This window comes from Ambystoma mexicanum, chromosome 1q (assembly GCF_040938575.1).
Source record: "Ambystoma mexicanum isolate Mex_15411 chromosome 1q, UKY_AmexF1_1, whole genome shotgun sequence".
In the NCBI taxonomy this organism is placed as follows: domain Eukaryota; kingdom Metazoa; phylum Chordata; class Amphibia; order Caudata; family Ambystomatidae; genus Ambystoma; species Ambystoma mexicanum.
Window position 1 is genome coordinate 656,871,081 of NC_090922.1, and position 12,436 is coordinate 656,883,516.

Sequence of the window (12,436 nt, forward strand, 5' to 3'; positions counted from 1 at the left end):
TTTGGTAATCAGTATCCCCAGGTATCAAAAAATTTGGCATTTCAAATTTTATACAGGCAATTCTCTGGGATTACATTGTCACCCCCTTTAACTGGAAATGGTACAGATTTGGTCCAATTCACTTTTAGACCACTGAAGGCACCATATCGCCGCAGGAGATCCGTTACTACGGGGCAGGGACTGATTGGGTCTCGCAGGTATATCAACAGGTTGTCTGCATAGAGGGGAAACCCTGTCCTCCCAATCCGCAGACCCCTGAAAGCCCCTCCAGGTCTGTGATTCTCTCAGTAGCCTCGCCAGTGGCTCAATTGATAGTGCAAAGAGCAGCGCTGATAGGGGGACAGCCTTGTCTTGTTCCCTTGCCCAGTTTGAAAGGTGGGGACGGCCAACCATTGATCTTCATTTCCGCCTCTGGGGAGCTATAAAGCAGTTGCACCCAGCCCATGAACTCTACACCAAAGCCCATTCTGCGCATTATTTCCCAGGGGGCCTGCCAGCACACTGAATCAAACGCTTTCTCAAAGTCTATTGCTAAAAATGCTAGGGGGTGTTGGGATTACTGCGATCTTTCAAGTGCTAGATGCAATCTCCGTATATTCATGCGTGTTGACCTGCCTGGCATGAACCCACATTGGTCTGGATGCACCAGTGATGTTATAACTCCCTGCAGTCTAATGGCTAATATTTTGGCTAGTAGCTTTGTTTCACTATTTACGAGGGAGATTGGTCAATATGAGCTACATTGCTCTGGTGGTTTGCCTGCTTTGGGGATTACTATTATGGTAGCTTTTCTTAGGTCAGCCGGTAGCTAGCCCTACTCTTTCGAGTGCTTATACATAGTCCGCAAATGTGGGGCCAGTTCGCTTGGACCTATGTTCTTCCAAATTACAATCGGCAATCCATTTGGGCCCGGGGTTTTACCCAATTGGAGTTGGACATTGCTATAATCAGTTCATCTTCCGTAATGTCTTTCCAGGAGGCATTTTTGTTCGGCATTCAGGGATGGTAGGGATATCCTATCTAATATGGAGGTATCTGCGGGGTTGTTGGGGGGCCCATACAGTTCACTTTAGTATGTTGCAAATTGCTTTGCAATCTCTATCTGTCAAACAGTGAGTTCACGTTAGTTTGTTCAATCATCCTTATGTGACTATGTCCCTCGTCTCTACGCTCGAGTCAGGCCAGCATTTTACCTGCCTTGTCCCCGGTTTCATAAATCCTAGCTCTCATTGCTCTGTGAGCTTGCTTGGCGTTATCTAATGCAATATTCTGTAGCTGTTTTTGTGCCAAGAGAAGTGACCTATGTGTCTCGGGTTGGTCTTCGGTTATATGGGCCTCTACCGCCTGTTTAATTCAGCTGCCACCAGTTTCTCTGCACATTGTTTTTTGGTAGCTGCGGTCCAGGAGAGAATTTCCCCACGGAGCACTGGTTTGTAGTTTCCCACAGCATCCCGGGGCTACCCACTGATCCCTCATTCATCTCAAAATATGATTTGGTTACAGTTTGAATACGTTCAATAAGCTCTGGGGAACCCAGGTAGTAGCTATTAAGTCGCCATGTCTTTGGGGGGAGTGGTCTCGAGGTCTCTGGCTCCATTAATAGGGGGAGTGGTCCAATATGCCTCTCGGGAGGAGTTTTGCCACTATCGCCCTATGAATGGTCGTTGTGGGTAGGAAAAAGTAGTCAAGCCTGGATAACGAGGCGTGTACCCCAGAGTGGTAGGAGTATTCTCTAGCATCAGGCTGCATGTCGCGCCACACATCCCTCAGTCCCATTGCGGTGGCAAAGGTGGCCAGCTTAGTGAGAATTCTGGGGTTCCTTCCTCGTAGGTGTGTACGATCCATCTCAACACTCATCACTACATTGAAATCTCCACCCAGGACTAGCGTATCCGACGTGTCATTGGCAGTCAGTGGCGCAATGTCCTCTAGCAGAGCTGTGTTAGGACTTGAGTGTCGTGTAGGCAGAAGAGGCCTCCGTCCCCAAATGCCGCAGAGAGAACCCAAAGTCACTCTCTGTGCAGCCGTTGAGGCCACAGGCGGAGATGTTCCAGTCCGGGACCGCAAACCTCTGGGACCCCAAGCTGCTGCAAGAAAATGCGGGTTAAGTACCAAGCATGGACTGTGGACTGGTGTATTCCAGAGGAAGTAGTAGTCCGCTTTCGCCTGTTAGCGTAGTAGCCAACTATGAGCTATGGTACAGGAAGCCCAAAGAGCCAAGTGCAAGAAGGAGAATCCGTGAGGTAATCCAAATAACAGTCCGCGATCAAAGCCAGTTATATCCGGGTAACAAAGCCAAAGGGTTGATCCAAGTCCAGTAGAACAAGCCAGGTCGATTCCGTGAGTAGCCAGTAGTCCAAAAGGTACATAACGCCAAACAGGATGCAAAGCACAGCTGTGAAGCAACGAGCACCCGGGCTTCCTGTGTTTAAGTACTCGCGCTTCTGGTCACGTGGTGCGCTGCTGTGTCACGTGAATGGGCAAGCGCGTCACGCGACCGTATAGCCTCGCGACGCGGAAGCCCGATGTTAGTCCTTCGCGATCCCAGGTGCCAAGGCAGCTGCCAGTGTAGAAACGGCCGTAGCCTGACAGAAGCTCTGTTGCAGACACGGCACACCCGTGCGTGCGAGCCGCTAGGGAATCCACGCGAGTCCCGGAGGGAGAAAGGGATGAACGGAACAGGGGGCGGGGGCGTGCCCTGGGGACAACATGATTCCGGGCCGTTACAGGTGTGGGTGTGACAGGAATCGTGACCAGCTGTCAGCAAAGTGAGGGGTGAGTAGATTGCTAGTAAAGTGATCGTCTGGTTCCGTAATGTTCCTACAGCGTACACAAATCTGACACCTGTGTCCTGGATTACTTTAGTGAGGGTGAAAGGCAACGCCTTACGCATTAGTAGGAGTACACCTCTTGAGCCCATAGTGAAACCTGCATGTAGTGCGATAATTGGTACGCTTGAATAGATTACAGGTTGTACCTGCTAAGTGGTTTTAAGAAGTGCAAAGTTTGGTGTATGTTTGTTTAGGAATTGTGTGGCTAAATCGCCTTTTGAGGCAGTTACCTAGCCCATTGACATTCCAAGGTCACGAATTTGAGCGTGCGCTCTTTCATAATGAGCAAGCTCAGTCCGAGCATAGTTGATTCAGGGGTGTTTTCTGGCATGTAGTGCTATTGTCATTGTGGGATTACAGCTCTCACATAATGAGTGTTTGGGAGGACTTCTACAAGGCGGCACACGAGTCTCTGACTCAACATTAACATCTTTAAACAACAACTTAGCCAAACAAACCAAACTTTATTGTTCCCCGTCCCCCAACCCCATACTCCGCCTCATATCGAAGTATCTGTTGCCCGAACATCGACCCTGAGTTAACCAAACTTACTCCTGGCCGAAAACCACACATTTACAACTCCCACAACAAATCTCGGTGGGGGCGTGGGTGACTGCCGTTCAAGCCGTCCGTCTTCCTTTTGTATTCATCCATGCTTGTCCTTGCCTTAATTTCTCCATTTCCCCTGTGAGAGAACGTTCATTCCCACGAGTCGCAGGATAGTTGGAACATATGGTTCAATTTCATGTTGTTCAGTGATCTTCTGCTGTTTATGCCGGTGGGTCTCGGTCTTGTCCCGGTGGTAGTCCGACAGGGGGTCCTCGCTGCGGAAATGCTTTAGGGTTACGACGGCCATTGTTCCGAGCCGTACTCCAGTCTCCTTCAATGTGTTGTTCCGCCCATTGCCATGCTTCCTTCGGATCAGTGAAGTGGACCGTCGTGCCTTTATGGTAGACCTTCAGCTGTGCTGGAAATACCAGGCCGTATTTTACATTGAGCGCATCAGTGTTTAAGTTGGTCGAACGACTGCCTCGCTTTCTGCACTTCTCTGGTGTAGCCTGGAAAAAATGCGATTCTCGAGCCATTGAAGGTTATTGTGCCTTTTGTGCGTGCCATTTGAAGTAAGGCATCTTGGTCCCCGTAATTGAGGAATTTTGCTATTACGGTGCGCAGTGGGGCACCAGGTATCGGGCATCCTGTGGGCATTTGATGCGCTCTTCCCATCGATAAGAATTTAGAAAATGTCTTTGCATCAAACATATCTGCAAGCCATTGTTCCAGGAATAACTCCATGCTTGGTTCCTGTTTTTTCCGGCAGTCCCAAAATACGGACATTGTTCCGTCTTGACCTTCACTCGCCGCCTTCATCCATTTTCCCTTCCATTAGTTTCAGGCGTGTTGAGACTCCGTTTAGTTGTTGCTCTAGGTTTCTCAACCCATCCTCTGCACCGGAGATGCGCTGTTCTGCCTCCCCGGTACGGAATGTCAATTTCATTAGGTCATGACGCAGGAGTGAGACGTCCATGCTGATGCCGTCCATTTTTAGTTCCATAGAGGCGTGCAAATCTATTATTGCAGCCATTACGTCTTTCAGGGACAGTGTGCTCTCTGGTTCTGTCATTGTTTCTGGGTGCACTTGTTCTAGCAGTGCGTTTGATGAGGATGTGGTGAACTGATCAATTTTACATTTGGTGCCTGTTTTCTTGATTCGGTCCTTGCCCATGCTAGTTCCGGTTGGCAACAGTTTGTGTTATCAGGTTTGTACTGTGGTTTGGGGATATAGAGGAGTGATCACGTGTCCTTAATTCTTTCATCAGTGTGGGTCTATTTCCACACCGGCAATTAATCTTCTGCGCTGACTGGTTCGCAGTTGGTAATGGACTCCAGGGGCCAGTGCTACCGGGGCAAATACTGGTGTTGCCATCTATGGTCTCTTCGGCTGGGGTCCCTCCTGCACACGTGGATTCGGGCTAAGTTGTGTGGTGTCCCCGAGGTGATTATGGGTTGCCAGTGGTGGAGAGAGGTGGGTGCGGGAGGGGGTGGGGGTGGGAGGGGGGTATTTCAGTCTCGCCCAGGCACTTGATACAATTTTTCACACCTACCACTGTCAGTTGTCCACGCTCTCAGTCCACGCAGAGCACATTTATTTGGTTCATCTTTTCTGCTCTTAGGTTCATTATGGCTCAGAGTAGGGGCACAGTCAAAAGCGGTCAGAGCGCCACACTCCGGTGGGCAGTAAGTTGACTGCACAGTCCCCATACCCCTTTGTGCACGTACCTCAGGAGCCCAGTCGTTTGGCCTGGATTCGTAGCAATGAGGTCAGTTTGTTTCAGTTAGGTCGGGTAGGTATCTGCACCTGCACAGTACCCGAGTGTGGTGTCAGGTATGCTCCCAACCGGCAGAGGGCACTGGTCTTAACCCCTCACCTTGGAGGACGTGGCAGACAAAGGAACCAGCACTCTCATGGAGGAGAGCGGGGAGGGGGAACGTCTCAGCCACTGCCCCTATCCGGCAGCAACTCCCAGCAGGTTTCTTATTTTGGTCTCTGGGGCCTTAGTGGTACAGGGACAACAAGTGCATGATATAGGCACTCGCCTGTTCCGCTTTTCTCTGCGCGTTTCGATCCTTCAAGTGTTTCACTTCCACCTGGTTTGCGCAGCACGTTTTGGTCATGTTGTCCATTGGGGTGTGCAGGATTCTGGCGGACCAAGGGTGGGGCGGGCGGCTGACCACAATCTGATGATGTCCGTGTAGATTCTTGCGGGTGACGGCGGTCAGGGCCGTTGGATGGGGCCCCGATGTCAGGGTTCTACAGCCTCCTGTGCGGGTTGGTGCGGAGAACAATGCACCCCAGTGCCCTGCCTGGTAGGCTTTGTGGGGCTCCACCTACGAAACACTGTCGCAGACCGCACCACTCATTTGAATCGGGCGGGTCAGACAGGCAGCTCCTGCGGGGTTGCGGTTGGATCGGAGAAGACCCCGGCAGTGCTCGTCACTCCTGGATCGGAGAAGAACTTGTTGCTCATGTGTATGCCGATTCCAGGTTGGGTATACTCGTTGCTCCACAACAGTTTCCTGTGCAGGTGGTCCAGAGCGGGGCCAGCGTTCCCAAAGCCCGATCGTCCGCAGTAGCAGATTTGGGGACGATCCGGGGGGGTGTCTGGGCATCGGCGCCCCCACAGTCAGGTTTAGAGGTTGGCAAGGGCGACTGTGCGTGTTCGCCTGCCACAGATAGGCAGAGCCCGCTCCGGGTCACCGCAGCACCAGAGTACTCTCCTGTTCACCACCCACGGGCAGCTGTCCACGCAGTCAGTGGAGGCAGCGCAGCCACGTAGCACAGAGCTTCACCTCAGCAGACGGCATCGGGCTTTCTGTTTTTAGGCATTGGCACGCCGATCATCAGTCAGCACCAATTAGATGGGCATAGGTTGGGCTTTGGTTCCCAGATGGCGCCTCATCACTATGTTCGGCCCTCCAAGCTCGTTGCCTAGCTTGCGGCCATCTTGGATATTCCCCTCCTCGCTCGCGCGGGTTTCACTCCGCCACCTGCTACACGTTCAGGAGGTTAATCTCAAGGCAGAGGTATTTCCTATTCAATTTCGCCACAGAATACCAGGATATTTCAGGGATGTATTCGGCGGCCTCGGGAGCCTCAGGGACTCACGTCCGCATTGCTCTTCCGTTGGCTACGTCCCCCCATTGATTACATTCTTAAACAATCAATATTTAAATCTTTGATCTCACAAAAGACATCTTGAGAAAGTGGATTTAACGATTGTTGACCTTACAATATCAGAACTATGAACACTTTGTAACATTTTCAAAAAGCATATTTGAAAACTGTACCTGATCACCTTCAGAGATGTCGGAGGGAGTTGGTTTGAGAGCCTCCTGCAAATCGGTGATTATATTGTGGCCCCTTTAAGCCGTTGTAATGTTATTTTGTTTCACTGATTAATCTTTTCACTAAGCAGCTAAAGTTTAAACAAAAACATACACCATTCATACATTGAACAGGTCTATTTTAATCTGTAGCAAATTACATTTTTCAGAAGGGTTACCTTCATTGTTGCATGTGTCTCTGCGATACAAACATCATGGCTTTTGTTCTAAAGCTTTGCAATTTGATGACAGTACTGCAAATTATTAAAAAAATGTTTTATTTTACATGTAAAAAGGATATTGTTAATCAATAACTATTACTATAAATAAACAATCGCTTTTCATACCTCTGCCTCCAGACTGGTTGCAGTAGAAGAATAGTACGTTGTTGAAGTTCCAGGCTCCGGCTATATGCAACATCAAAAGAAATACATGTAAAAGATGGCCGATATTGACAATGAAGCCTAAAAGCCTGTTTGTATCAAAAGCAAATATTATACATAACAATCAATATTTTTTAAGTTTAACTTGCAGTTGACTCCAGAATAGTGGCTGATGTAGCATCACGGTCATTTAATCGATGTATATATACATACCATTGTTCAATAGAAAACAGACATTAGTATTATAATGTACACCACCTCAAAAACCATAAAAAAAGGTTTGTATGCAAATCGCTTGGCCTCACCATTACGATGACTGATGCGTCTGTGGTTTCCTCCATGGTAATGGTCTGTAATTCCATCAGTGCAGTATATGTAAAGAAAAACGGTCATTTTAAGAAAATGACCTATTTTTAAATGACGCAATGTGATTGTGTGTTTGGAAAGGCTCCCATTGCACTGAACTATTCGAGTATCACTAAAGTATGGATACACAAAGTAATCTAAAATTCAAAATGTACAAACCACAGTACATCATGTCACAAAGGAAACTTGTGGAATAAAATATCATTGAAATATTTGAGAAAAAAAAATGAACTGTTCATTATGTTACCTGTTCATAGACCAATATATTGAATCGTCACTTATAAGACATATTATACAGGCCAATTTAGAAAATGGTAAGATACATTTCCAAATTCAGTGTCCATTACTCATCGGGGTTAGCGTGTGCTGAAATTCAGTTGGAACTGCATTTGGAAGTCATTTCCGAAGGTGTATGGGGAGTTTCTTTGTAGTGTACTGTGATTGTTTGTACATATCGTCTGAGAAGTGCATGCTGCGGAATCGATTGCCCCTCACATCACCAAGACATCCTTGGCTCTGCTTTTAATTTCAAACGATGGAAGTCTGCAGCTTAAGAGCCATTTCCTTATTAAATTTAAATCCTTTGGGAACACATGCAGGACGGTACTCAAGACTTTTGGCATGGCTGCTATTAGTGCAACCCAAAACACAAAACAATACAAGAAGGCACTGTTGTAGTGTCACTATGATCTGTTAAAGAAATATACATAAATTTTACTATTAAAAAAGGATCACAGCGAGTAAATCAAACATCATATTCCTTTCATAAAAAAAGTGCTTTTAAAATAAATGGCATCCAAAGCAAACATGCTTTAAAAACATGCACTAAGAGAGATTACATTTGGAAACAATACTCTGTAATGTTATTTGCTCATTACAGAGATAACAATGCATAGGACGGTTGATACTGGTGTAGACTTTCTGAATAAAATAAGATGAGAATAGGGTATAGAGTATAAAGCAACAAAAATTGGCCAAGCAAAGAACATTGACACTATAGAAAACTAAACTAAAAGTTGACTAACCATTACTTAGAAGAACAGATGAGTCGATTCAGCAAGCAAGGTAAAACGGGGAGAGCTGGTGAAATTCCTTGTCGATTTCAGAGAGGTTTTCTTGGTAGCTTCTGAAGTGTTTATAAAAGGATTATAGAAGTCTGACATGTTCGTTGGCACCCACCAAGCCTTTTTGAACTCCTCAATCCCGCCAATGCAGCCCACTTGCGAACTGCCATTGATGACGGAGGGGGATGGATGTGGATGAGGCGAGCACAATAGGCCCGGAACACTGGGAAAGGACACAGATATACGTTGACTGCAGCAGGGACAGGGTCTTCAAAGGAGAGTCTTGAGACACCGAGTCGGTGGTGGCCATGTGAATATGGGTGCCAACGCGAAAGAACCCTTTGAGGTGTACATGGTACCTTGAGCCTTACCAACCACCCAGTCCCCCTCGGCCACAGCTGTAAACTGCCATTGATAATGGAGGGGGATAGATGTTGATGAGGCTAGCAAAATAGGCCAGGAACACAGTCAAAGGACACATAGCTAGAGAGATTGCAGGGACAGAGTCTTCAAAGGAGACTATGAAGACACTGGGTCTGCGGTGGCCAGGTGAACATTGGTCGCAGTGCGGAAGATCCCTTTGAGGTGTACATGGTATTCGGCATGCTGGCATTGATAGCAAAGGGGAATGGATGTGGATGAGGCAAGCGCAATAGGCCAGTAAACCTGTTAAAGCACACCAATCTGCTACAATACTCTTAGATGTTTGGACGTGTTCAAATGAACACACTTTTTATGGAGTTTGGTAAAGTGGATGGCAATGACAACTAATTATACTGCTGCGATGGAGGTACTGCCAGTCTAAATCCACTGTATTGTCTGCGGTCACTAGGGAATTCATCATGAATTGCTCGAACCACACAGGCAGGTATTACTCGAAATCCCAGTCTTCCATTAATCTCCCATGTAAAGGCACGATATGCCACAGGTCTGTACCACCTGTGTAAGAGATACGGAAATGGGTTAGTTGAATGAACCCAATAAATGCATTTTATTTGTTTGCACTACCTTGAAAAATGTAAGGCATTGTTATGCTATAAATAGTACACTTTCATGCTACGTACTGACCGGGCTTGTGATTTCCAGTAGGGCTCTATTAGAAATGTAAATCGCACACTCCAGCAAAAACAGTTTGGGAGATACTCCCAAGTGAAAGAAACTTAATTGTTTGAATGATAAATGTACAGATGAACACATTTGCTTCAGATTATAATACGTAATGTATTTAATGTACAGAAAAAGTATTTTGTCAGTGATCCATCGAAGTTACAATGATGTTGGGGAACAACATATTAAGTTAGCCGTCTCGGGCGTCAAACACACAACATATATAGAGTGAACTTAATTCTTACTTGGATTACGAGGGCGAACTGTAGCTCAAAGTTCGTGCATAAAGACCATCATCATTCACAACATGGATCTTCTAAAGGCAGGCAGCCCTGAAGTCATGCAGCTCGGTAACGCATAGCGGTGGTGTGTCTTCTTCGGCAATGTAGGCCAAGCAGCCAGAGTTTTCTCTGCAACAGTAGTTCTCCAACATAGTAGGCATAAGCTCACAATTATGGCAGGTACACCAGGTGGAAACGTGTTCCATGTGACTAGGTTCAGGCTCTGGCGATTGATCTTCAGGACTTTCATCTGATTACACATCGTCTCGAGTTTTTCTCTTTCAAGGATTTCCCCTTCTGAGTATTCTTGTTTGTACAGGTAGGGCTGATTTGTTGCCATCGTCCCTGAATAGTGAAGCAGCACATAATCAACAGTGAATAAATTAAAACTTACTTTGTTTGTATACAGTAAAGAAAAGAGTTTCCCCATTAACAATAATATCAAAGAATGATAAGCGAAGAAACAGCCACGTTACCAAAACACATTGTGAAGAGGCAAGATGAATAGGCTCAAACTTTAAAAGCTCACAAGGACACATGTTTAAACATGTTTTGGTAAAGACATTTGTAAATGATATAAGTAATGAAAAGGGAATACTGATACAATTCATTTTAGCCAGTGTAAGTACTTATTCTCAGTGCGTAGCACTTGGAAGATAGCTGAACATAGCAGAAACAAGTCGAAAGGAAATACACTTGCACAAAAGAAAAATAAACTACAACGCTGTGTGATCAGAAAGGGTTTGCTTACACTTAGAGGAACGAGGTGTCTTGGCATTACCATGGAGACACGTCAATAGATTGCACGCAGCGGACATTGACATGAGACTTGCATACGCGTTATGAAATGGGGCGTGAACGTCTAGTGATATCAGCGTTGGGGGCGGGTGATCTGAATTACTGCCAGGAGGGCACTTTAACTTAGGGCATTGGATCAACGGATAAGATTAGCACAGATGGTGGTACCCTACCCGTCGTCTTCGCATGTGTTAAAGTGCGAAAAGCTCAGGTAAGTTCCATTAGAATTTATTTTAAGAACATTCAATGTATGCTCGGAAATACATGCCTGATCGATTGGGCCAATAACATTTGACCAAACTACCCCTTTAATTCCAGAAAAGGCATACAAATCACATTTTTGTATTAACGGTTCTTTTTAGCTATATGGCATTACAAATTATTGTCTTCTACCATTTCAATCAATGTTCTTGTGTGCCAGTTACATTGTGTTGAGTCATTGAAAAAGTGTTGAAATTAACTGCTCACCCCATTGAAAACCCTGATAAGATACATTGGTAATCAATTGGCTTGGATTAGAAATTAAAAAGATTTTGTTTAGCAATTTCAACTTTGAAAACAAATGGATGCTGTATCTTGCCCATAGTTCTTAAGGCTCTTATAGAATGCCAGGATCTTTCTTTAAATAATTTTTGGGGGAAGGAGGGTAGTGGTTTTTGCACACTCGGCTTAGGACACTGTAGGAGAGGGAAGGCCCCTGCCACAACCGGAATTGTGCGGTCAGCTGGCAAGAGCAGAAGCATAACGTGGTGCCCTCTGGACTCGGGGCCCACCTTCTAACATTTATATGGGTTACATATTAGACTTTGCCACAATGTCAACATTCTTAAGCATTGTCACTTGAGGGAATTAACAATGCGAGAGAAAAGAAGGGGAGAAAGGTTTATTTTGATAAAGATCTTCAAAGTATAAAACAAAATGCAAAATAAATTAGTATACAATGTGACAGAAAATTGCATACATAGCCTATTAAGAGTAATGCTGGAAACAAAAGCTACATAGAATGCTTAAATCCCTTTACATTTACTTTGCAGTTCATATTTATTTCATTGGGTTTTTATAATGCGCCTATACACAATGTGTTTCAAGGCACAACTAGACATGAGGGGGACAAGACTGACAAAACAGAAGCAATCCTACTAGACCTTGTGACATTCGGATCGTACATCTTCCAGATCAAGCTAAATGTAAAACATCAAGTTACATGATTAGTGATTTGCAGAGTGCCAACAGCAGAGCCATTGTGCGGCTGTCTCCTACCTTTACAAGGGGTGTCCGGCACCAGTCGGGCCTCCGACTGCACCACGTTCCTATTGGTGAGGAAGACCAGGCGTCTGAAGAAGCTGGGTCCATCTCCTTTGACATCTTCAATCACATACTCCCCACTCTGTTTGCTAGTCCCCCGGTGCTGCACAGTACGAACACCAAGGTCATTGCTGGCTGACAGGAATGGTATCTGTAAGAGGGTGGGGGAGAAAAATGTTTATCTATAGTTTTTCTGCTAGATATCCGATATAGACCAATTGGATGTTCTAATAATGCAAACACTGTGCTTTGTTCCAGAATGGTCTTCAACATTTTTTTTCAAGGGTATGTCTAAACAGAACCCATCAACAGGTCTACCAGAACCCTACATATCATTTTGATCTGAACAGTGCTCATTTTATTTTTCCGATACGTTATCTGAAAACTATTTTCTTACAACCTCTGTCCCTTCTGGAGAT

General features: G+C 45.7%; 1 protein-coding gene across 2 annotated transcripts in view; it reads right to left on the reverse strand.

Moving 5' to 3' along the window:
* Positions 1 to 12,436, reverse strand: part of METTL13 (methyltransferase 13, eEF1A N-terminus and K55) — a 284,161-nt gene that overhangs the window by 223,700 nt on the left and 48,025 nt on the right. For both annotated transcript variants that reach the window (XM_069641240.1, XM_069641241.1), the window contains exon 4: positions 11,973 to 12,168. In XM_069641240.1, the coding sequence (XP_069497341.1) occupies positions 11,973 to 12,168 (196 nt within the window). The remainder of the gene's footprint in view (positions 1 to 11,972; positions 12,169 to 12,436) is intronic.